This window comes from Cnephaeus nilssonii, assembly GCF_951640355.1.
Source record: "Cnephaeus nilssonii genome assembly, chromosome: 12".
Classification (NCBI taxonomy): domain Eukaryota; kingdom Metazoa; phylum Chordata; class Mammalia; order Chiroptera; family Vespertilionidae; genus Cnephaeus; species Cnephaeus nilssonii.
This window is the reverse complement of record NC_137083.1, coordinates 23,507,086-23,532,064: the sequence shown is the minus strand read 5'-3', so window position 1 is coordinate 23,532,064 and position 24,979 is coordinate 23,507,086. Positions and strand designations below refer to the sequence as shown.

The 24,979-nt window shown below is 40.6% G+C and overlaps 2 protein-coding genes across 3 annotated transcripts in view; one reads left to right on the top strand and one right to left on the bottom strand.

The window, feature by feature from the left end:
* Window positions 1–721: 721 nt before the first annotated feature.
* Window positions 722–5,386, bottom strand: RPA3 (replication protein A3). Its single transcript, XM_079786840.1, has 4 exons — window positions 5,150–5,386; window positions 2,505–2,579; window positions 1,605–1,713; window positions 722–1,100 (listed from the first exon to the last, which is right to left on the bottom strand). The coding sequence occupies exons 1-4, from the start codon at window positions 5,249–5,251 to the stop codon at window positions 1,018–1,020; spliced, it is 369 nt and encodes a 122-aa protein (XP_079642966.1). The 5' UTR covers window positions 5,252–5,386; the 3' UTR covers window positions 722–1,017.
* A 128-nt stretch (window positions 5,387–5,514) lies between these two features.
* UMAD1 (UBAP1-MVB12-associated (UMA) domain containing 1) overlaps window positions 5,515–24,979 on the top strand; it is a 174,376-nt gene continuing 154,911 nt past the window's right edge. The window contains exon 1 of one of the 2 annotated variants that reach the window (XM_079785745.1): window positions 5,515–5,645. The gene's annotated coding sequence lies outside the window, so the exon portion shown is untranslated. Of the gene's footprint in view, window positions 5,705–24,979 lie in introns of both variants that reach the window. The other variant, XM_079785746.1, reaches the window with a different exon arrangement.

Below are 24,979 nucleotides of genomic sequence, written 5' to 3'. Positions count from 1 at the left end.
TGTCTGTTTTCTCATGATATGACTGGTGTTGAGGGTTTTTGAAAAAAAGAGGTGAAGTGCCTTTCTTATCACATTGTATTAGAGGGCACATGATGTCCATGTCATCATTGATGTTCACCTTGATCACTTTGTTAAGGTAGTATTGGCCAGGTTCCTCCATTGTAAGCTTCCCAGGAAGTTTTCCTCTTCCCACACTTGTCTGGATTTTATTTATTTTAATATTTTTATTGATTTTTAGAGAGGGAGAGAGACAAATACATTGATGAGAAACATTGGTCAGCTGCTTCCTGCATGTCCCCTACTAGGATTGAGCCCACAACCTGGGCATGTGCAAAAGACTATATGATTCTATTTATATGAAATGTCCAGAATAGGCAAATCTATAGTGATGTGTTAGGTGTGTGTATGGGGGTGGAGAAACTGGGCTATAATAGGTAAATGGTATAAGGTTTTCTTTTGGGGATGATGAAAATGTTCTGAAATTGAAGGTGATAATTATACAACTCTCTGTGAATATACTAAAAGCCACTGAATTGTATACTTGAAATATGTGAGTTGTGTGTGAATTCTATCTTAATAAAATTCTTATCAGAAAGCCAAGGAACACATGGCAGGGCAGCTATCCTCATTCAAATTACACTCTTTCAAGCTAAAGTGACTGACCGTACAGCTATTAAATTCTAAGTTTGTGCTTGAATACCTGCCTAAAAAAATAATAACATGACCAATAGTATCATTTAACTTTTTATTAATAAAACAGAAAACTAAAGTCAGGCAACTGCTTTGTTTTTGCATCTGATCTGACCATATGCCAGATAAGTGAGTCTTTATGAGGAGGTAGGAGAGAACTGTCAATATACCAGTTCCATTAAAAATGGCATACTGGAATATCTAATAAAGTTAGGTAAATGAACTTAAAAAGAGAACAAATTAAATATTAAAAATAACAAAAATCTATCCCTCAAATATCAGGGATCTCCTTTAATAGTCTTCAATGCAGCTCATTTGCAATCGAGATCAATCATATTGCATAACCCCCAAAGGAAAAAACTGAGGGAACTCATGGATAATTTTCACAGCTTCATTGTAAAGTCCAAGATCTGAAAAAAAAACATTTTAGCAAACATTTAATCTACAGTGGAAAGTTGTAATATCAATTATTATCTAAACATTTCTACCTCTTTCTCTTTTACCTCCCCTTTAAAGGTCAACTTATTTTCCCAATCCATCTTCTAAAACTGAGATATGGACCATCATATTTATTTAACTAACTGTGGCTTCAAAAAATGAAAGACATGGGGACAGGAGATCATCCATTGTATTGTTGTGCTTTAGGTATTATACATTACTTGATGGCTTTAATCCATATATTAAAACAAAACAAAAAAGATTAACATTATTTTTGTTTGGCTTAAAAAATTATTTCCACAAATATTAAACTTGACTGAGGTTCTTACAAATACACACACTACTTAGAAGCAGGGCAAAATGTACTCCTATTTTCGAGATCAGAAAATTCTAGAAATTGAAAATGTAGCAGGACTGAGACTAAAGAATAAAATCTGTTTTTCTCCTAAATTCATGAAACTAAATGCTTTATTTACCAAAAGGATGGTTATCTTCTTTAAACTGGACATAAGATGAGCACATAATGGTTGCCTTGGCTGTTACTCTTCCAACTACTTCCACAATTCCAGAGATTTCTTCATCAAGCTAACACAAAGAACAAAATACCAACTTTATGTTATCACATTTCAGTTGATAATGAACTCGGAAAATTGTTATCTTTCATTTCATGTAACAAAATAATTAAAAATTTACCAATGCTGAAACTGAAGTACAACCTGTTAAAAAATGTTTGAGTACTTGCTGTCAGCATGTTACAAATCCTATTAACCTTTAGCTATAGCTCCAGGTCCAAAGATATTAAATTGAAGACAAAATCACTTAAAGATACTGAGACTGCCCAGCATTTTTACAAGAAGTAATTTGTTCAAAAAGACTGATGAAAGGAACCTTCTATTATCTTGCACAGTATATTCTGTATACATTAACCAAACAGCATATGCATTTGTCTTAATAAAAGACAATAAAAAATAAATATAAAATGTAAAAACAAATTGACAACTGAAAATATATGTAAACAAAAATAGGAAACAGTATTTAAAAAAGCATCATCTTCATGTTTTCTTAAGGAAGAAAAGTGATTTAAACAGAAGATTTACCTTACATGATTTTATGGTCTTTCAAAAGACATGAGAATTGTCACCTAGTATTTAAGGGATGTATTTAAAAAAAAAATCACAGAGTCCAAATAATCATTGGTTAGACATGTAAAAGGGAAATAGAATGTAATACAAGGACAAAAATTGACTTTTACAGCCAGGGAAGTTTTACAAGCTGATCCTTTATACATCCACTCCAAGAACCAAAAATATCAGCAACAAACCAAAACAAGATGTAGAATTAGCTCTAATATGCATAGAATTAATACTTGAACGTACAGGCTCCATCAACTCAATGGTTGCACTTTTCCCTTCTCCATCTGAAAGAATAAACATTTTTCCAGTGGGATGAATCTAAAAAAGAAATACACAATGAAAAACATCCGACATAAACAAAACCTTTAAAATCTAATTTAAATAAAAATATTAATTTGACAAGATGGGTAGGTTGACCCAAACTTTTGTAATAGACACATGTGTGCAAAGCAATCATTTTTGAAGTTTATTAGGTTCAAATTATAATCTTGTGTTACTGTATCCATTCAAATGACCCCATTATATTTCAATTTCCAGATTAACACCTTTTTTAGTACAAATATGTCCTGTATTTTTATTTGCTACTAGAAGCCCGGTGCACGAAATTCGTGCACGGCGGGGGGTTGTCCCTCAGCTCAGCCTGTACCCTCTCCAATCTGGGACTCCTGGAGGGATGTCCGACTGCCTGTTTAGGCCTGATAAACGGGCAGTCGGACATCCCTCTCACAATCCAGGACTGCTGGCTCCCAACTGCTTGCCTGCCTGCCTTCCTGATTGCCCCTAACCACTTCTGCCTGCCAGCCTGATCACCCCCTAACCACTCAGCTGCCAGCCTGGTTGATGCTTAACTGCTCCCCTGCCAGCCTGTTTGCCCCCAACTTCCCTCCTCTGCCAGCCTGGTCACCCCTAACTGCCCTCTCCTGCAGGGTTGATCACCTCCAACTGCTCTCCCTTGCAGGCCTGGTCCCTCCCAACTGCCCTCCCTTGCAGGCCGGGTGCCTCCCAACTGCCCTCTCCTGCTGGCCATCTTGTGTCCACATGGGGGCAGGATCTTTGACCACATGGGGGCAGACATATTGTGTATTGGAGTGATGGTCAATCTGCATATTACTCTTTTATTAGATAGGATAGAGGCCTGGTGCACGGGTGGGGGCCAGCTGGTTTGCCCTGAAGGGTGTCCCGGATCAGGGTGGGGTTCCCTGGAGGCGTGGGGTGGCCTGAGCAAGGGGCCTGTGGTGGTTTGCAGGCCGGCCACGCCCCCTGGCAACCCAAGTGGAGGCCTTGGTATCTGGAATTTATTTTCCTTCTATAATTGAAACTTTGTAGCCTGGAGCGGAGCCAAGCCTGATGCTCCCTCTGGGGCGGCAGCCATTTCTGTGGCAGTTAATTCACCTTCTACAATTGAAACTTTGTAGCCTTAAGCGGGTGGGCCAGGCCAGGGTGTGCGGAAAGCTTTGCTTCCCCTGTTGCCGCCGGCAATCCTGGCCTGCTCTCTCAAGCTCCATTCTGCCGCCATTTGTTTGAATTTGTTTACCTTCTATAATTGAAACTTTGTAGCTTGAGTGGAAGCTTAGGCGTGCAATGACTATTGGAAAGCTTGGCTTGCTCTGTTACCTGGGAAACCTTGCTCTCTGTGGCTGTAGCCATCTTGGATGGGGTTAATTTGCATACTGCCCTGATTGGCTGGTGGGCGTGGCTTGGCTGGTGGGTGTGGCTTATGTAGCGGAGTGATGGTTAATTTGCATATTACCATTTTATTAGAGAGGATATCACACAACCCTATGCTAAAAACTAAAGGGAGTCCATACTATCTAAAAATGAACTCTGCCGGGACCCATGATTTAAATAGTACATATTCCATGGAGGGTATGTTTTAAAAATCAGGCATGATTTAGTAAAGAGAATCAGTTGTCAAAAGATCTGGATTCTAATCTTGTGAGACAGCTGCAAAGTGTGCAGTCAGATCTGTTTTGAGTGCTCGCTTTGCTACTTAATGTGTGTGGTCTTGAGCATTTTTTGTTTGAATCTTTTTAAGTATTTTCTTTTAATCTTTATTGTTAAAGTATTACATAGATTCTCTTCCCCCCCCCTCCCCATTAGCCTCTTCCGGCTCCCCCCCACCCCCCCACTTCCAGGCCCTCACCATCGCATTATCTGTGTCCACGGGTTATGCATACATGCATACAAGTTCATTGGTTGATCTACACTACTTCCAAATTTCCCTACCTGTGAGAAGTCATAATAACACCTATTTCAAAAAGAGGTGTGGCTGATATTAGTAAGCCTTTATATAACATTCGTTTTCTTTAAGCTTTCTAACCTGGTTCACCGATTCTGAGACTTTGGGCCTGTTTCTCACCAGAAGGATGAAGGGGCTGCACTCTTAACACTGGGATAAGGTAACAGACAGCTGTGGGATCTGGAAGGGACAGTCGAGGAATGTTTTATCGAGAAGTGACTTCAAGGAAAAACGAGGTTTGAGAAGGAGAATTGCAGAAGAGAAGAAAATGAGAAAATCAGACTAGCCGTCAAGTCTGGCTAAACTAAAATATCAAGAAAGTAGATGTGGGAGTCAAGTCTACAATTACTTTTATGTAAACACAAACAGAACCAGGGTGGGGGCGCTAGAACTTAGAATGGAGCGCATTCGCAAACGTTGCTATTCCGCGCCATAAAAGAGGCGCCAAAATGGGGCTGCAATAGCTATAAAGTGTGCAAAAATAAAGCAACCGGGAGCGCAGTGATGCTGAGGCTTTCTTTCTGTCCTCCTTCACCCTGCGCTGCCCGTCCTTAAGGCCGCCCCCAGGCAGTCAAGGGGTCCCTTCCCCTCCCGCCACTTCACCCCGCACGGACTACAACCGGGGAGCCCGGGCGGCGAGCGCACACACCTTTTCCAGCCGCCCTACGAAGCAGACGGGCCGGTCGATGGACTGAGCTAGCATGCTGGCGTTGATACGCGACTTGGGCAACTCCATCACCTCCACCATCATCGCAGACGGAGATGGGCGGCCGGCGGGAAACCTGCGGCGGAGTGAAACAGCGGCTCGCGGGCGTCTATGGGGCAGACTCCCCTGGCACCAATCGGCGGAGACCGGCACTCTCGCTCCACCAATCAAACGCGCGGGAATCTCGGCGGGACTCACGGTCTCCACCAAAGGGACAGCGCAAGGAGGGACGCGAACGGAAGTGGGGGATCTGCTGCTTAGTGACGCGCGGCGTCCCGGAAGTGGCCCGGTCCACCTGGGAGAGGGCAGTGGAGGCGGGGCTCGGGTGGGGCGGGGCCTGAGGCTCCCTCCGCTGATCTCCGGCCTCCCGGAGGCCACTTGACCCCGGAAGCAGGGTGCCGGGCTCCGGTGCGGCAGGACCCTGCGGTGCGAGCCTCAGGTACCTCTTCTCGCGGGAGGCCCCGCAGCCTCACTCTTTGCCCTTCTCTCCGCGGACGGGTGAGGAGAGAGAGGCGGAGTCGCTGCTGTCCCCGGCTGTTCGCATTTCCCTCTCCCCGCTCTGCCAGGTTCTGCGTGGGAAGGGCGTGACTCTTGCCCGTGGAAACCTAGCGATGGGGTTGTTTTTGATACCCGCCCTCCTAGAGGAGGGAAGCGGGGTCGTCAGTGAGCGCCACCGCCTTGGCCAGGCCGCCGGACGCGCCGAGGCGGAGGGCTGGATGCTTCCTTCCCAGGCTGCGTCACTTTCCCTGTCAGTTTCCCCGCCTGTAGGGAGAGAGGCGGGTCTGATGACCGCCGAGACCGGTTCTGGTGCCGACGGTCGGGCCACACCGCGGAGGTGCAGGTTTTCTCACCTCCGTGTCAGCAAGGTCTGGGAGCCTCTGGGAGTGGGCCGATAGGGCGAAGGACCTCTGGCCTAGGAGAGGGGACGAATTTAAATTAGGGCGAGGTTCTGACCCGTCATTTCCCCCTCCGCAAAAGGAGCGGGTAGGTCATTGACTGTTTTGCAAAGTAAATTGCAACTGTTGTCCGTAGGGTTCACGGACCTTTCTAACTCCTCTGCAATCTTTCCCCCATTGCTCTCCGCTCCCCAGGACTCTGGAGGGGAGATCTGGAGATGTGGAAGATAACCTGTTTCAAGGAGATCTCACTGGCTCCTGTGGCTCTTAATTTTCGTGTTTTTTTTTGTTGTTGTTTTGTTTTTGTTTTGTTTGTTTTTGTGTTGTGTGTATGTGTGTGTGTGTTTGCCGATTGGTACCTGACTTGCCAGGGATATTCCAGAATGAGTGCTCATAAAAATACCTGCCAACAGTGCTGCAGAAATTGGAAAACACTTTTTATTGGATATTACTATTTTGGGGGAACTTAGTCCATGAGTTTGCCTAAGGCACCTTAGTTGACATCTTTCAAATTCAGGGACCTATCTGGAGACTTCAGCAAATAAGATCCTTTTGAGACTTCACTGCAGCAATTTAAAACGGAAATCTAATGTACCGTAATTAAAGGATAGCCTATCTCAGTGTTTACTTAGCAGCACATATATTTGTCTTTGATGTTGCTATCACTAAAACAAAATGAAATAATTTCGTTAATCGATACAGGGTGTATGTCAATTGGTCTATAAAAAAGTTGTGATTCTATTGGTGCAAATCAATAAAGTCTATATTTTTTCCGAAGACTAACTGTCTTTTGCACCTTAGTATTGCTTTAGAAAACAAGTCAATATGCATTATATAGGGTAGGGTACGCATGAATATATTCTTTAATAGCAACCCTTAAAGTACCAGATGCTAATGTCATTGTTTTATTACAGTTAAAAGACCACTCTTATCTTCCAACAGTGTTCTAAAAAGCAAACAAAATATGGAGACAAGCAGGAAGATAATTTAAAACAGCCTTTTGGATATATTTTGAGTTACTTAAAATTTATTATGTAATAATACATCATATAGAGAAATGTAAATGTGGCCAGTATATATTCAATACTTTCCAGAGAGATTAAATGAACTCATTCAGCTTAAGAAATGGACCTTTACCAATTAGTAGTTTGTACTCCCTCAACTAAATCCTTCTCCCTACCAGCCAGAAAGCAACACTATCTGGAAAACACTAAGCTTTTCTTTATATTTTTATTTACACATGCAGACATTCCTAAATGGAATGTTGTTTAGTTTTTGTCAATTTTGACCTTTATAAAATTGGAATCATTCCATATATATCTTCTGAGTTGTTTCTTTTGCTTGTTTTTGAGATTAATCCATGTTGACACATGTAGATGGAGTTCATTCTTTTAATTTTTTGCTGTATTGACTGACATTTTGATTATTTGAAGTTCATTTCTATTGTGTACAGGGCTTCTGTGAATATTTTGGTACATATTTGTTGGCGCACTTGTGCAAAAGTATATCAGTAGAATTGTTGGAACATAGGGTATGCATCTTCAGTTTTACTAGTAAAACCAAAATTTTCCCCAAGTAGTGGTACTAGTTTATTCTCTTATCAGGAGTTCCATTTGATCCACATTTTTTTTTGGCAATGAGATGGTTTCATGTTGCGGTCGTAATTGCCTTTCTCTGATTACTAATGTTGTACAGCTTTTCAAATATTTATTGGCTATTTGTGTTTACCATTTTGTGGTGTGTTTTTTTTTGTTGTTGTTTTTTGTTTGTTTTTTTTTTTGGTTTGAGGATTTTTCTTATTGATTTTTGAGAGCTTTTGTATTAGTGTGGATAGTAATGTTGCATTTATTAGTTTAGGCCTTTCAATTTTTTTCATTCTTTCTGTCTTTCTTTCCTTTTTTTCCCTTTCATTGGAAAGAACTCCTACTTTTAATATAGTTAAAATGTTTTTCCCTGAAGTTTAAAATAGTTGAAAAGGCAATTCAAAAAATCTAATTTAAGAATCATTTCTTAAAACAAGCTCTATATTTTTAAAAAATTTGAAATAGTTTTATCTTTCATATTCAAAACTACTCCATCATTTAGAATTGAGTTTTCATGTATGTTGTCAGATATCCAATTTCTTTGTTTTGTTTTCGTTTCAATTGTCCCAGCATCATTTTTGACTATGACCTTTTGCCATTGACCTTTGATGTCACCTTAAGTTTATATATATGTGTGGGTCTGTTCCTGGGCTCTCAGTTCTGTTCCATTCATCTGTTTTTCTGTCTCTGCACTATTACTCACTCTCTTCAACACTGTGGCTTTGTAACTTTGATGTCTTGATGGAAAGTTCTTTTACCTTGATCTGTTCTTCATGAATGTGTAGTTATTCTTGGCTCTTTGCTACTTCATATACAATTTAGCATGTCAGGTTCCATAGAAAACTGTGTTGGGATTGGATCACAATTGCATTTGAATCCTTGGATTGATTTCAGAAATAACATCATAATGACAACTTACTATTCTTGAGTTATTTTGGTCCTCTTAAAATCTTTCCAAATAGTTTCTTAATTTTCTACATAAAGGTTTTGACTTTTAGATTAGATTTATTCCTAGGTAACGTGTTGCTATTATAAATGCTTTTTAAAAAATGCTTTTTAAAACATATTTTTATTGATTTCAGAGAGGAAGGGAGAGGGAGAGAGAGATAGAAACATCAATGATGAGAATCATTGATTGGCTGCCTCCTGCACACCCCCTACTGGGAATTGAACCTGCAACCGGGCATATACCCTTGACCAGAATCGAACCCAGGATCCTTCAGTTCGCAGGCCAATGATCTATCTACACTGAGCCAAACCGGCTGGGGATATAAATGGTATTTTTTAATTAAAGATTGTTAACTGATTGTTGCTGGTATATAGAATGCATTTGACTTTTTTCTGGCCATCCTGCTAAAGTCATTTCTTATAATTTTCTATAAGGTAAATTTTCTATTCATATGTGAATATTTTGTTTCTTAACAGGTCTTACACATTTTATTTTTCTTGCTTTTCCCCAGGTTAGAACTTGCAGTACCATTTTGAATAGAAATGGTGTTTCAGTTAAGATGGGATTTGACTGCATAAGTAAAAGTGTCTTAAAAATACAAAGGCTGCCCTGGCCGTGTAGCTCAGTTGATTAGAGTGTTGTCCCAATATGCCAAGGTTATGGGTTCTATCCCTGATCAAGGCACATATAAGAAGCAATCAATGAATGCATAAATAAGTGGAAGAGTAATCTCTCTCTCTCTCTCTCTCTCTCTCTCTCTCTCTCTCTCTCTCTCTCTCTCTCTGGTTCCATCCTTAAGGTCACCACATAGGCTAGGATAGATGCAGGGGCATCAACCATTTACTTCCCATTCCAGACAGCAGAGAAGTAGTCAGGCAAAAGGGTGTGCCTTCATGGGACTCAGCTCCCTTTAAGGAGCCTTCCTGGAAGTTCTTCACAACTTGGAGTTCTAATTATTAGGTTAAGGGCCTTCCCATCTATTCCCTGTTTGATAAGAGTTTTAATTGAGTGATTAGGATATTTGATCAATTTTTTTGCCTTAATTGAGATGATTAAAATGAATAAATTTTCCACTATTGAACCATGCTCACGTTTCTGGAAGAAACACAACTTGGTTTTTATATATTCTTTTATTATATTAGAGGCCTGGTGCACAAAATTTGTGCAACGGGGTGGGGAGGGTGTCCCTCAGCCCAGCCTGCACCCTCTCTAATTTGGGAACCCTCTCACAATCCAGGACCGCTGGCTGTCAACCCCTGGCCTGCCTGCCTGCCTGCCTGATTGCCCCTAATTGCTTCTGCCTGCCAGCCTGATCACCCCCTAATCCAGGGGTCCTCAAACTTTTTAAACAGGGGGCCAGTTCACTGTCCCTCAGACCGTTGGAGGGCCGGACTATAGTTTTAAAAAAACTATGAACAAATTCCTATGCACACTGCACATATCTTATTTTGAAGTAAAGAAACAAAACGGCAAAAACACCCGCATGTGGCCCGCTGGCCGTAGTTTGAGGACGCCTGCCCTAATCACTCCCCTGCCAGCCTGATTCGGCGCCTAACTGCTCCCCTGCCAGCCTGATTGCCCCTAACTGCCCTCCCCTGCTGACCTGGTCACTGCTAACCTTCCTCCCTTGCAGGCCTGGTTGCCCCCAACTGCCCTCCCCTGCTGGCCCGGTCACCCTAACTGCCCTCTCTTGCCAGCCTGGTTGCCCCTAACTGCCCTCCCCTGCTGACCTGGTCACTGCTAACCTTCCTCCCTTGCAGGCCTGGTCCCCCGCCCCCCAACTGCCCTCCCCTACAGGCCTGGGTCCCCCCCCCCCAACTGTCCTCCCCTGCAAGCCTGGTCACCCCTAACTGCCTTCCCCTGCAGGCCTTGTCCCTCCCAACTGCCCTCCCCTGCCGGCCATCTTGTGGTGGTCATCTTGTGTCCACATGGGGGCAGCCATCTTGTGAGTTGGAGTGACGGTCAATTTGCATATTACTCTTTTATTAGATAGGATATTGGGTTTGATATTGTTTTGTTTAGGATTTTTGCATCATAAAAATTTATGAGGGAGATTAGCCTATAATTTTCTTTTTCCCTGTATAGTCCTTGTCAGATTCTGGTATTATTAGGTTTGTACTAGTCTCATGACATGAGTTGTGGAGTCTTTCCTCTGTTCTCTTGGATTCTGTGTAAAATTGAATTGATCTGCTTGTCAACTGTTTGGTAGAACTCACCTGTAAAACATTCTGCATCTATTATACGTTTTATTGTGTTTTGCTTTATTGCCTTTCACAGATGTTGCATTTTTCATAAACTGAAGGCAAGATCATCCACCAGCAAAAAGCTTCTGACTCACTGTATTGTGATATTTGCTTTATTGCAGTGGTCTGGAACCGAAATGCAGTATCTCGAGGTATGCCTGTGGTTCCCTGAACCTACTGCAGGCATGTCCCACAGGTTTTCATAAGTAGATGTTCATCATCATTAAATTGTAAATATTTTCTAGTTTTCAACTTATTTCTTCTTTGACTCATGGCTTTTGTTTCCAAATGAATAGGTTTTATTTATTGAAGTTATTTGTTTTATTAATTTCTAATGTAATTGCATTATCTTTCAAAGTATATGTGACTTGCTTTAAGGCTTATCAAGTACATGAACAATTTTGGTAAATATTTCATGTGTGCTTGGAAAAAATTGCATTTTCCAATTGTTGGATCAAGCTTGTAAATTGCATTGTTCAACTATTTCTATGTTATTACCTTTTGTCTGATTAATATCTCAATTGAGATAATTGTGCTAAGTATCCAACAGATGGTAGCAATTGGCAGTTTTCCCTTGAATTTCTGATGACTTGTACTATTAATTTTTGAAGATTTGTTATTCGGTTCATACAAGATTAGGATTGTGAAGAAAATGGTCAAATGAAGTACTGCGTATCTCAGATCATGCTTTTTGGCTTAAAGTTAATTTTCTTTTGGTTTCTAACCAGCTTTTTTTTGCTTAGAATTGGTTTGTTGTATTATTTTCCATCATGTACTAAACCTAAGGGCTTGGATTGCTCATTGCCTCACCTCTTAGGTGTTTATCAGGGCTGACTTGGCAGGTCTAACTCAAGGGAAGAACAGACACATTTTTAACCACGAGGCTTCCATTATAACAGAATTGCCCAAATGTGTGGAGGCTGGGTTCCTCTCTATAGGAGCACTGGAGTTTGGTGGATGATGAGTGTTTTGTACTTCTCTGCTTGTTATGTTTCCTCAGTAAACCTTATTTGATATTTATACTGTGTGTATTTGTGTCTGTATTGGCCTTATGACTTCCAGCTTTTCTGTGTCTGTAAGTTTTAGGTGTGTCTCTTGTAAATATTGCCTGTGGCTAAAGGTTTAACATTTCTATATTTTGTCCATTTACATTGATTGTTGTTACTGATACTTTTTTGAATCATTTCTATAGTCATTTTGTGCTTTCTTTGTTCTGCTTTTTAAATTTTTCTCCTTTCTTGGGATAATCTAATTTGCCAGCTCTAGTCACTTGTCCATACGCCATCCAAAGAGCTATGGCGTGGAAGGAGATTTGGGGAGGATTGGGTACAAACATGGCTGCTGAGAGCTTACTATGTTGAAAAGATGCCCAAGGGGGTTGCAGTAACCCATAATGGGGATTGTGGTTAGCTGAACTCAAGTACTAGTGGCAGTAGGAATAGAGAAAAGCCAAAAGTTTCATGAGATATGAGTTGCAGGACTTGTAGGAATAGAGAAAAGCCAAAAGTTTCATGAGATATCGTGAGTTGCAGGACTTAGTGTTCGGTGGACAGGGAGAGGGTGAAATTAAGGTAACACGGTTTTGTTCTAGCAGCTGTTCGGACCATCATGCTTTGAGGTAGAGAGTAGAGTAGTTCTGGGAAGATGACTCAGGCGTGGACATTGAGTCAGTGTAGCACAGAGTGAAGAACATAGACTTAGAGCAAACAGCTGAAATCCTGATATTTTCACTTAAGTGATTTCCGGACAAATTATTCATCCTTTCATAGTTGCAATATTTGTATTAACATGGGAGGTAAAGCTTCATATGATTGTAAGCGTGAAAGATAATTGTGTTTGTAAAGCATTGGGCACAGTGCCTTGGTACACTGAGTACTTCAGTAATAAACTACAAATTATAACTGTTACTAGCACGGCCAGATTGTCCTTAAGTATCCGTTGGACATCTTCGTGATGATGAACAGTAAGATAGTGAAGGGTGAAGGAAACCGTGTTTCCCCAGAAGGAAGGAAGTGTGTGGGCTTGTCAGAGAGTGGAGATCCTGAATCCATCTGGGTTTTACACCGTTCTGCTCAGCAGCTTGGATGTTAGAGATTGTGGTTTTTCACAACCATCTGAAAATTACCAAGGTGTTTTCTCTACTTATCAACAGTTTCTTGTGGAAAATAATCATCAGAGAGATATCCTTCTTAATCTTTGGTTCCATATTTTCCCTTCTTTATGTTGATCTTATTCTGGTAATCTCTTCTTGAAGGAGCGATTGGGTGGGTGAGATTACCTTAGTCTCCCTCTCTGAACTCATTGCATGCAGCTGCTTGTTCCGTGTCCAAAGACGGATGCACACGTTCCTCAGCTTGTTCAGCTCCCACTGGCTACTGGCGCTCATCATATGTGGGTGTGCTGGGCTGAGAGTCTGAACATAAAGGACACCTCCTTCCTGGCTCGGCTCATGGAGCTTTTTCTGTCTGGGACCCTGTTTTACAGTCTTCTTGGGCAGGTACAAACCATTGACCTTTGAATGGAGGTGGATGATCTCCCGAGGGAGGGGTCAGGATAGGGGAGGGAATCTAGTTCTGCCAGACTTTAGATAGAAAGAGTTTTCAGGCAGTGGGATGTCTGGCAGCCGATTTTTTCCTGGGCAGGTACAACTTCTATATTTTAGAATTAAGTTTAGGCAATGGGAATGGATGGAATACTTTCTCCATCTTTGTGGTTCACTCTCCAGTTTTAGTTTGCTTGTTTATTCACTTATTCCTGCCTTCCTTGGAGAGAAGTAGCAGCATGTGGCAGAGTACAGTTATGAACTCTTGGTCAGTTGTACTTCTTGGCCTATCCCTGTTGATTGTGCTGTTCATGGAAATTTGACTCAGACTTTGGCACATGGTTGAGGGAGCTATTGCCAGCTGTTGTCTTGTGTTATCTTTATGTGCACTTTGATGAAAAAATTGGGAGGAGGTAAAACAGCCAGCTTTCTTGTTTACTCAGGAGTCTAAGTTTTCAGACAAATAGCAATGCTTGACTAGACTTGTTAGCAACTTGTTAGCCTCTTGCATGGCCGGTGCTAGTGTTACACAGGACTCAGCACCATACTTTGTGGGACTGGCTTTGAGAGAGGTGATAGAGAAGCAGGCCAAAGAGGCAGCAAGAAGATTGGATATTTCCTTGAATTTAGACGAAGTGTCTTGTCTGGTTTTGTTTCTGTAAGGCCTACCACGGTGCCTGGCCAGTATTTGCCCTTCAAAACATGTTGGTTGGATTAATTAAAAATGAATAAACAACTGATTTTTTTGGGGGGGGCGGGGGGGAGCGGTAGGAAATAAAGACTTTATACTGCAGTTAGATTGTATTGAAAGTCAAATGATGCAGATTTCTAGTAGACAATTTAGGGGGTGAGACCTTTTGGAAGCTGAATACAAGGGTTCCTGTTGTGTGTTAAATGCATGTAAGTGAGCAAATAGAGCAATTGAAAGACCAACGCTGAATAATGTTTTATTTTTATTCATTCTAGGTTTTCCCTGTGCTATAGAGAGTGTAAAGAGGTGTGGCCTTACATCGGATGACTTCCTTCTCCCTTAGGACATTATTTAAATGTGTTTGTTCATCTAAGATATTTGTTTTATGTGAAGAGATGTGTTTTGTTAGAGTTGTCTGAAGTCTTTTTTAGTATGTTGTGTTTTGTTTTGTTTTTTCCATTTCAGAGTTGCAACATTGAATGCAGTGGGTAGAAATTAGTATTGTATAGGTAGGTTCAGTGTTATTTAAGCCAAAGCCAAAATGTGTTTTGTTTTTTCTGTGTTAGAATTATGTCTGTAACTTTATTAAAACATAAAAATATATCATATCATTGTATCCTTAATTTAGAAGAGTCGGGACAACACTAACGTCTTTAAATTATATTCTTGAGACCCAAATGATATAAATTACAAATACAGTTCATTTATAAGCTACAGAAAGCAACAACTTTATCTTCTAAATGTCTACACCTCCCCACACTATTTAGAAAAAATAATCCATGGTGCTCTGCATTAAAGAGAGGGAAATTGTTATTGTTTTTTTTTTTTAAATAAAACCTCTTGAAATTAAGATGTCTTTGGCTAAAGTGTATCATATACTAGGTGATCACACCCACCCACAGAGAAGTAGGTTACAACAAAGAATTATCTGGACCAAACCACTAAGAATAAAGAGATGGAGAAACCTGGGTCTAATGTACTGGGAGACTTCTCCCCCCCCCCCCCACCCCCAATTAGTAGAATCAGAGGAGACTGTATTATACTGTTCTATTTTTTTTTTTAATAAGGGACAGTAGAAGGAAAAGGTAGTCAGTTTTTACCACTGCCAGGCTACCATTTTTTATTCTGAAAATAATCGGGTAATTAAAAGGAAAACAAACAAAAATCCCCAAATCAAACAACAAAAGTACACAAAACTTCCCTGTTGATTCTAATAGAGACTTTGGGGGTCATATTTATTTACAAAGTAATGAAGGTGGGTCAATTTCTATGAGGTTGGTTTTATCTTAGTGAGACCATTCGATGATGGGACTAGGGTCTGAGAAGAATGAAGATTTGGTTCTAAAATTTTCTTGGGCCAATTGTGACTGTTCAAGATGCCTTTATCATATGCTTGGAAAGCAATTCTGCTAGAGAAAATTCCAGAACGTGAATAATTCCAGATAATGCTTCCAGGATAGCAGGATTTTGTTATTCTAGTCATAGCTAATGATGGCAAAGAGTTTCTGGTGGTGGGTGTCTTACAGGAGTGATCAGTAGCTGGCTGTTGAGATGATCAAATGAAGCCTGTGCTGCTCTCCATGGCAACAAGGCCATGTTGAAATCATCCCTTGTGATAAACTGGCAGCCCCCCCCCCCCCCCCGAGTACTCTTTTAACCTAGATTTCTGGTACTTTGTTTAAGGATTTCATGTTTGAATCCTACGTGTCCCATTTCTGAAAAGCTTTTCTGCCTTTAATATAATATGAAATAAAATTGGAAAGGATTTAAACTATAAGGATCAAGTAAAAAACTATAAAATCAAGAAAAAAACAAAAACCCCAGCTTAGCCCCTGTTGAAATCTACACTGTGAAGTTCCAGGGAGCTCCTTTGCCTTCTTCCGGAATCCTCCCTTGCCCAATGCTTTATAATCATGTGCTTGTAGCTTCAGACCTCCGACTTTCTGAGTAGTTTAGATGTTCTGTTTTGGCTAAAAATAATATGTGTTTAATTTCTGAATTTGCTGAAAGCAACTCTACAGTCCTATTAGGGAAGTGAGTTTTATTAGATCACGTCAATTCAAATTATTAATGACTGTTATATATGCGCATGATGTTACTTTTCCAGTTAGGTGACCAGTGAACTGTTAGGAGTGTTAAATTAGTGGACAGGCTTTCTTAAAAATGAGGCTGCCACCACCACCTTGTATTCATCTGGATACGTTAGAAAAGCTGCACGAGTGTGTTCTGGGGGCATCTCTGAGCTACTCCAGGCCAGTGGAAATGGAAGTAAGAGTTCAGGGAGAAAGAGAACAATGTGAAATTTCCTGCTGTCATAAAAGAACTTGTTCATCTATTTTTTAAATGGTTGATAGTGTATATAAAAACGTGATAGTGTTTATAATTCATTGATAAATGTAAAAGAATGATATCTTGGTTTTATTACAACATATAAATATTTATAACATGCTAGAAATTACATCCTTTATAATTTTGAATGGAAAGTTTTAGATGACAACTTAAAAAGTACAAGGGGGGACATGTTTCCAAAACATTTTTAGGGGATATGTGAGCACCAAAGTATGATTAGCGGCTTTGAAATGTTTTTTGCTGGCAACCCAAATTAAGAACTACATTTCAATGACCTTGTCCATGTATCCAAAGCAAATGTTCGTAGCACATTATCATATGTGATTCTTTCTCATAATATTTATGCTTCCGCTTCCTTTTCTCCTTCCTATTTCATTCTATTAATAAATCTGATCGTGACTCAGTAGATTGAGTTTATATCCTCTAAAGAGTTCGGACCTGGAGTTTGAAAAACATCTATGGATCCAAGGTTCAGTTCTTTGTTTATGTTATTCCTTGAGTGGGTTGTTTTTTTGCCTTTTTTTGTGTGTCTGAGCATAAATCAGAGAGGCGTAAATAAACTTATGTTAATACTTTAATTTCATTAATTGTCTTTCAAAAGTTCTGTGGAGCTTGTATGTGACATCAGTTTACATGACTTTCCCTGCTCCCCTCTTCCTTATCCTCCCAGATATTACACCAATATCACAAAATTCACAAAGAAAAATACCGAGGTGGGATGGAAAGACAGGGGGAGAATCTTTGGGATTCTAATTGGTAGTCTGAAGGTAATGGATACATTTTTAAACAGGATAAAATCACATCTTTCGTACAAATATTAAAACCTGTCAAAGACTTTACTCATGCCCTAGCTGGTTTGGCTCAGTGCATAGAACGTCAGCCTGTGGACGGAAAGGTCCCGGGTTCGATTCCAGTCAAGGGCGCGTGCCCGGGTTGCAGGCTTGATCCCCAATAGGGGGCGTGCAGGAGGCAGCCGACCCATGATTCTCTCATCATTGATGTTTCTCTCTCTCCCTCTCACTTCCTCTCTGAAATCAATAAAAATATATTTTAAAAAAAAGACATTACTCATTAATTAAGGAAGGAATTATTAAGATATTATAATGGGTTCAAAAGAGAACCCATTATCACTCAAGCTCTAACTGGTTTGGCTCAGTGGATAAAGCGTAGGCCTGCGGACTGAAGGGTCCCAGGTTCGATTCCGGTCAGGGGCATATACCTTGGTTGCGGGCACATCCCCAGTAGGGGGTGTGCAGGAGGCAGCTGATTGATGTTTCTCTCTCATCGATGTTTCTAACTCTCCCTCTCCCTTCCTTTCTGTAAAAAATCAATAAAATAAAAAAAAAGTATCACTCAGAGTATTATGTATAGAAGAATGAGGGGATGTCCATTTTATAAATGGGTGCAAAACTGGTCACTATCCTCAGGACAGAAATTAATGCAGTCTTCCAGATACACTTCTGTAGTCAGTGCTTATTTACATGGCTGTCAATTTCATACACATTACCTCTGATACAGTTACTGCATAACCTAGTCAAAGAAAACCGGGGGTGAAGATAACCAGATAGATGAGCTAGCTGGAATATCCACTAAAAGCCCAAGGCCTTCACAATTGTTCCTTATTGTGATTAGATTTACACTGTTAAACACATTCTTATTGGTCTAAAATTTTGCCACCTGAAGGCCAAATCCAGTTTGAAAAGGTTTTAGGCATTCTGCAGAATATTTTTAAACATTTTGAATTTGTTGCTATCCTTTGAAAACCAGATTTTTCAAAATGGTAGATTTCCAGTTGTCTTCAAAAATCAAACTTGGTAACACTGTGCCCACATCCCTTTATGGAACTGGTTGGCACTGCCAATGATGCCTTCTATTATTTTTTTTTAATTTTTAATATTATAATGGGTTCAAAAGAGAACTCAAAAGTATCATTCAAAGTATTACTGTAAAATAACATGATATACAGCTTAGAAAAAAGCAAATACTATAGAAAGAAACATAGAATGAATAAATATAAACTGATTGTGCATCTTAATAACAACTATTAGGTTTGGTGTGTTGGCCATATTTTCTTTCTAAGAATATACAAACTTATTCTCCTTTCACACACACAAAATAGAAATTCCTCTTATGATTAGAAACCCTGCTTATTTCATTTGAAAAAGCAAATAAATTAGAAAAACTACCAGACAGGATCCAAGAGTATAAAACAAATACTTCAGCTAAAAGGTTATCTCTCAGAAGACTGGTGACAGAGCAGCAGTTCAAGTCCCAGGCCTTGTCCCACACACAGGCATTACAGGGGAGGACCTTCTGACACAGGCAACTTGAGACCTTCATGATCCATTTCCCAATGGTTCTTGGATGCCTTGGGATCCTCTGCAGGGGGAGAGATGCCTTTAAGCCATAGCTTCAGTCTGGTCCTGCTTTTCTTTTGTTGTGGTTTATGGTGACCATACAAGTGCAAATCTGATTACAGACTTCCCCAGCTCAGCACCTTCAAAAGCTTTTCACTGGTTTCTCAATCAAGATCTCACAAGCCTTTTAGGGAAGGGCTCTTCCACTGGGCTCCCTGGGCCTCTCCCTCCCCACAGGTGCCTTCTTTAGACAAGGCCGCCACTCTCCTTCACTCCTTGTCTCATAGAAGGCTGGTCCAAAACCATTACACTTGGCTGTCACACCAGGACGAAAATGTTAACTCAACTATATTGTTTCACATTTCAAAAGAGAAACAACTGACCTCTTCAGTGGAATCCAGAGGTGATAAATTCAAAAGCCAGACTACACAATAATAGTAAATCCTATATACCACTCTGGATATTCTAATATTCCCTTGACTTTTTAGTGCTTTCAATAATTTATCTGTACATTTCTTTTGCAGTCTTATTTTCTATTGCTTGTCTACATGCCTCTATTGAGGTCACTCCCAAAGAACACATCATGTTATTGTTCACAGGGATCCTTTTCATAGGAAAGGCCTCTTCTTCATTTATAACTATGCCCAAACCATCAGATGAAGTTAAACTCAAGGCTACTTATTTGTGAAGTCTACCAGGGCTCTTCTAATTCTCATTGATTCTTCTGGAATGTAGTGTCTCTCAAGATTAAAACTACCAAAAGCATGGACCACCTCCTTTTTTGGTATCTCTCAGAATAAATTAATAAACTTGTTATCTAAATTTGTATTATTCTTACATAATCATGCAATTCATAACCCACCATACAGAAGAAGCGGAGGAAGGTTAAAACATTGTTCAAGATTTTAATTTTGTAGCAGCATGAAATATACATATTTATTGGATTTGGGCACAAATGTGAAGAAAAAGCTGTGTGGGTACATATATTATTCTTGTCTATTGATCTGCTATCTATTGATCACACATAAAATTTCAGTTTATGTGATGTATTTACATTATTTAGTAGTCTGTTGAAATTGAAAGAAGATAAGCAAGTTGAAAAAAGGAGGTTTCCTTAATCCTTTAATCCTTTTGTCATGGGAAATATTTCTTAAAAGGTAAGCCTTAGAATAATAGGAAAAAATAAATCTATAACTTGACTTACTCTCTTCCCCTTCAGGGCAACAGGATCTGCCTGCCTAGCAGTCAGTTAGCCCTGTATGTGCAGCCTGGGTCTACTATGAAAACAGTGAAGACACTGTTCTTTTATTTCCAAGTTTTGTGTGAATCCTTAGAGAAAAGCATTTTTTTTAAAAAAAAAACACACCAAAGACTGTATCTGTAACACATACAAAGTGGGTTAATAGGTTTGAGACAGTTTTCGGAATAATTGTGAACTACAACATTTATATAACATCTAGAATATTGTACTAATAATGTATTTCAAAAATAGCTTTATTGAGGTATACTCAATATACAGTATATTGCACACATTGAAAGTGTTCAATTTGACAAGTTTTGGCATGTTTATACCCCTGAAACCATCACCACAATCAAGACAAAGAATGTATCCCTCATTCTCACAAGTTTCCTTGTGCCCCTTTGTGATCCCTGCCTGCGCCTCCCTATTCCCCAGGCAACCACTGATCTGCTTTCTGTCCTTATACGTTAGTTTGCATTTTGTAGAAGTTCATACAAATGGAATCATGCAGTATAAACTCTCTTTAGTCTGGCTTCTTTCACTCAGCTTAGTTTTGTTGATATTCATGCATGTTGTAGCCTATCTTAGGACTTCATGCTTTCTTCTTGCTGAATAGTATTATGGATGTGCCACAGTTTGTTTATCCATTTATCTGTTGCACATTTGGCTTGTTTCCAGTTTTTACAAAGGAAAGCTGTATAACATTTGTGTACAGTTGTGGACATATGCCTTCATTTTTCTTAGGTAAATACCTAGAAGGAGAAGGTCTGGGTCATATGGTAGGTGTATGTTTATGTTTTTAAGAAACACTAAACTGTTGTTCAGAGTAATTGTACTATATCACACACCTACCACAGTGCACAAGAGTTCCAGTTGCTCCACATTTTTGCCAACACTGGGCATGGCAAGCCTTTTCAATTTTAAATATTTTATGGGTGTGTAATGGTATCTCATTGAGGTTTTAATTTGCATTTGCCTATTGACTGATGATGTTGAGGATTCTTTCATGTGTTTTTTTGCCACTCACATGTCTTCTTTGGTGAAATGTCTGTTCATGTCTTCTGCCCAGTCTTTATTAATTTGTTTTCTCATTATTGAGTTTTAACAGTTCTTTATGTTTTCATATACACACATCTTTACATATTTTATACACACACATCCTCTATCAGATTTGTGACTTGCACGTGTTTTTCCCCAGCCTGTCTGTGGCTTGGGCAGGTGAATTCTTTATCTCCCATGTCAGGGCAGCTCCAGGATTCTCATGTTTGAGAATTACAGAGGTATTATTCTAAATCTCCTAGCTCAGCCAGGCAAGAGTGTTGTTGCTAGATGATAATGTAGTATTTGTCAGAATAAATTTTGGTATTTTTTCCTGTTTCTAAATGTAGAATTTTCTTACTGTAGACAATTTAAAAAATACTGATAATTATAAGCAAGGAAACTAGACGAGAATATACTTGAGAACTCTAAGCAAAAGAAGCCAAATGTCAAGGTCACGTGCACCAGAGCTTAAGGGCTGGGACTTACCACACACTTGGCCTGGGGCAGCAGGACTGTTACAGGCCGCCTCCACTTTGGGGATGAGGCTCCAAAATGACTGTGCCTTTTGCTGAGGAGTGCCGCAGATGTGGGAGGCGGGGGGTGCAGTTTGTTCACCCTAAATATAAGTCGAGTGCTGCATTTGCAGTGCTCCGTCAGTGTCTGGCCTAAACACTTAATAAATGTTTCTAAAATACAAAGTAGGTGAGGGTCTTGAACGTGGTGTTGTGGAAGTCATGAACGTCTTCAGAACATAGAGCTGAGCAAGGCTGGGAGGGTAGGGATTAATAGAGACAAAACATGAAATGAATCCAATGTTTTTGACTAATATTGGGGAATATATTCAAGTCTAACACAAATGTCCTAAGTGTGAAAGGCTCCTTCTCTCCGGTGCTTTATTGATGAAAAGCATCCGGTTTGGGTGCCCAAAGGACTTGGTGTAAAATTCTAGCACTGCTATTTACTAACCACTTGAACTTGGACCAGCATGTCACCTACTTCAATTCTTGCACATTGTGAGTAATTATAGAGATCTTACATAAGACAGAGGGTGCAAAGCATTTTGACATGTTGTGGGGTTTGCAGTTACGCCCCTTTGCCTTCCCACTCTCCAGCCTTAAGCAGGGTGACTAAACCTGGCTGCTGGAGTGGGGACCTAGCCATGCGCTTTCCCCCTGTGAGAATGAGCTCCCCGACGGGAGATCTGAGCATGGTAATTGCCAGCCCTCCCAGGAGAAGTGTTTCTTACACTGTATGTGTTTTTCAGTGACATGAAAAAATGTCAAGGTATAAAGATAACTTGATTGTAGATTTTAGGGTCTCAGACATAGTCTTTTCATGCAAGGAGCAATTCCTGTAGACTGACCTGAGGTTCTTCTCATTAATGTCAGCAGCAGGATTGATCATATAAGGGAATCTCAAGACTTGTATTGGAAAATGGACCATGGAAAACCATCTTGAAGTGGGCCATTGGAGAGGAAGGAGTTAAGATGATGGTCAGGTTGGCAGGATACTAGGTGCGAGGATGGCTGGTACTTTTGTAACAATTTTAGAGCTGTTTCCAATGGCTCTTTGTAGGAAACCAGTTCTTGCTGCATTCTGAGTTCTTGTTACTGTCTCTGCTATCTTTCTCTTATTCCTGACCTGTTTTCTCCATGCCTGGAAATTTCTTGACTCTTGGAGCCTAAATTATCCTTCCTCTAACTTTGTCTGGAATTTTATGATGCTCTAAAGGGATGGAATATAACATGATGCATTGCCATACTTTCAAGTCATACTTTGAACAGACTGCTGCAGCCTGTGGATTGTTTCAGCTTTGTGTTCAGGTCATGAAAAACTTAATGCTTCACTTAGTTACTTAAGTTATAAATTCCGTACAATATACCTGCATTAAAAAGAGATTCTGGTGCTACAGCTGAGTTTGACCTGGCTTTCCTAACAACATATCTATAATCAGGGGGCTTGCGAATGACATACCAGAACGACGTAGTGATTTCCGTGTTGGTTCCAGGTCTGTGTTGTGGCCAGGCATTAAAAGATATTGGGAATTTGAGTCCTTTCTGTTCAAAGACTTTTCTTTATACAATAGAACAGGAACCGATTTTTAAAGGGCCTCTCCTTCTCTGTCCACAAAGCTCCTTGTTATAACTATCTAATGGCACGTGACAGGGTGAACCGTGCAAGCTGCATGGCCACACCTACCTCAGGAGGGCAGGCGACTGCACTCCTGATCTGTCTCTGTAAGGCCAAGAGCCAGTGAACAGCCCTCATGATTCTGGGGTTCTCCTTTGTGGCCGCCACGTACTCAGCTCTCTCTCCCTGCCGTAGGCAAAGTGACACCCCTTCCCAAGCTCCGTAACCCAAATTGCCCCATTCAGTCATAGCATCAGGCTCCAAGTTCAGTATTTCTTCACCAGGTCCAGAAGTGGCACCTCTTGGTCTGGAGACTTCATGAACTAAAAAGACCAGGGTTCTGCCCCTCGTGTCCCCTCCCACCTTGTGGAACTGGGAAAGGTAACTCCCATTCAGAAAGGGGAGGGCTGGGAAATACAGGGTGTCCCCAAAGTGTATTCACACACTTTGAATAATTAGAAAGGCAGTGTCTATTAAAATAGATTTCATTTTCACAACTGAGCTATCAGTTGTTAAAGTGTGTATGTATGTATATATTTTGCGGGGACACCCTGTATATAGCAGTCCCAGAGTGGTAGCAATTCTGAAACCCCCCTGAGCAGGCATTTTGGGGGACCCCACCTTGGGTTGGAGAATGTTCATTCATTACGCCCAGATTCTGCTTCCTGGAGGAGCCCCCACCCCCCAGTCCGTTGTTCTCCGTGGCCATTGGCTCCTCCCTCTGAGAGTTTCTTCCTTTTCTGGTAACTTCGTGGCTACCCTGAGGTTGGCACGGGAGAATAGGCCTTCCTTGGGGGCAGCTTCCTCGGCCTGTAAGGTCGTGGTCCTCTTTTAATCCAGACGGCTGGTTATTTTGGCATCACAACCCTCAAACACGTCACTCGCTTCTTATCTGATTCTAGTCAGCTTCATGTATCAGTAGCCAGACCTACAGTTGTGGCTAGATAGAACTTAGATCTTCTCTATTTCTCATCTTTTTTTACCCCTCCCTGTACCTCCTCCTCCTTTACTTATTTGAGGGTATCTTTTTCTCCACCGGCTTTCCGTTGGAGACCCACCCTCTTTGTCTCTTTTTCCTGCACCAGGTTTCCTGAGTGAAGGAATGTACTGAGAGCCACAGTAATCCTCTCAGGGGTTTTCACGTCCGGTGGCTGCACCCTTGATTTGATCCTTAGCCGAGGTTGAGTTTTAATCAGCTTTTGTCCCTTCAAAGGCCTTCTTCGTTGTTTTTTTTTAACCGTTTGGGGTTGAGGAGTTACCTGCCTCTTCCAGTCTTTTAAGTCTGAACGTGAACTCTCTTTTCTTAAATTCCTGATATAAATCAACCAATTATTTTTTGATATCATTTCTTTCTTGCATGGGTTTCTCTGATCTTACTCAGGTATGTTTTGTTTGTTTGTTTGTTTGTTTGTTTTATCCCATTCCTTGCCTTTTCCTTTTTTCCTTTTGCTTTTTCATCGAATCCTGTTTCCCACCAGTCTCATAGAGGCCCTGTCCCCTGTGCTCTGTTGAGGGTGCCCAACCACTTCCAGACTTTTCTTTTGGATCCATCACTCTATCCAGGCAGAAATCTTTGAGGATTTCAGATGCTGTTCCTTCCCTCTACTGGAACGTTTTCTTTTCACATGGCTTGTGCTTTTTTCTTCTCCATTTTTTTGTCCCTCTAAAAAGTGAAATCTGCCAGATGTGTTTTCTAACCGCAAATGGGCTCCTTTACCATCCGCTTGGATCTGCAGCCCAGGGCGGGTTGAC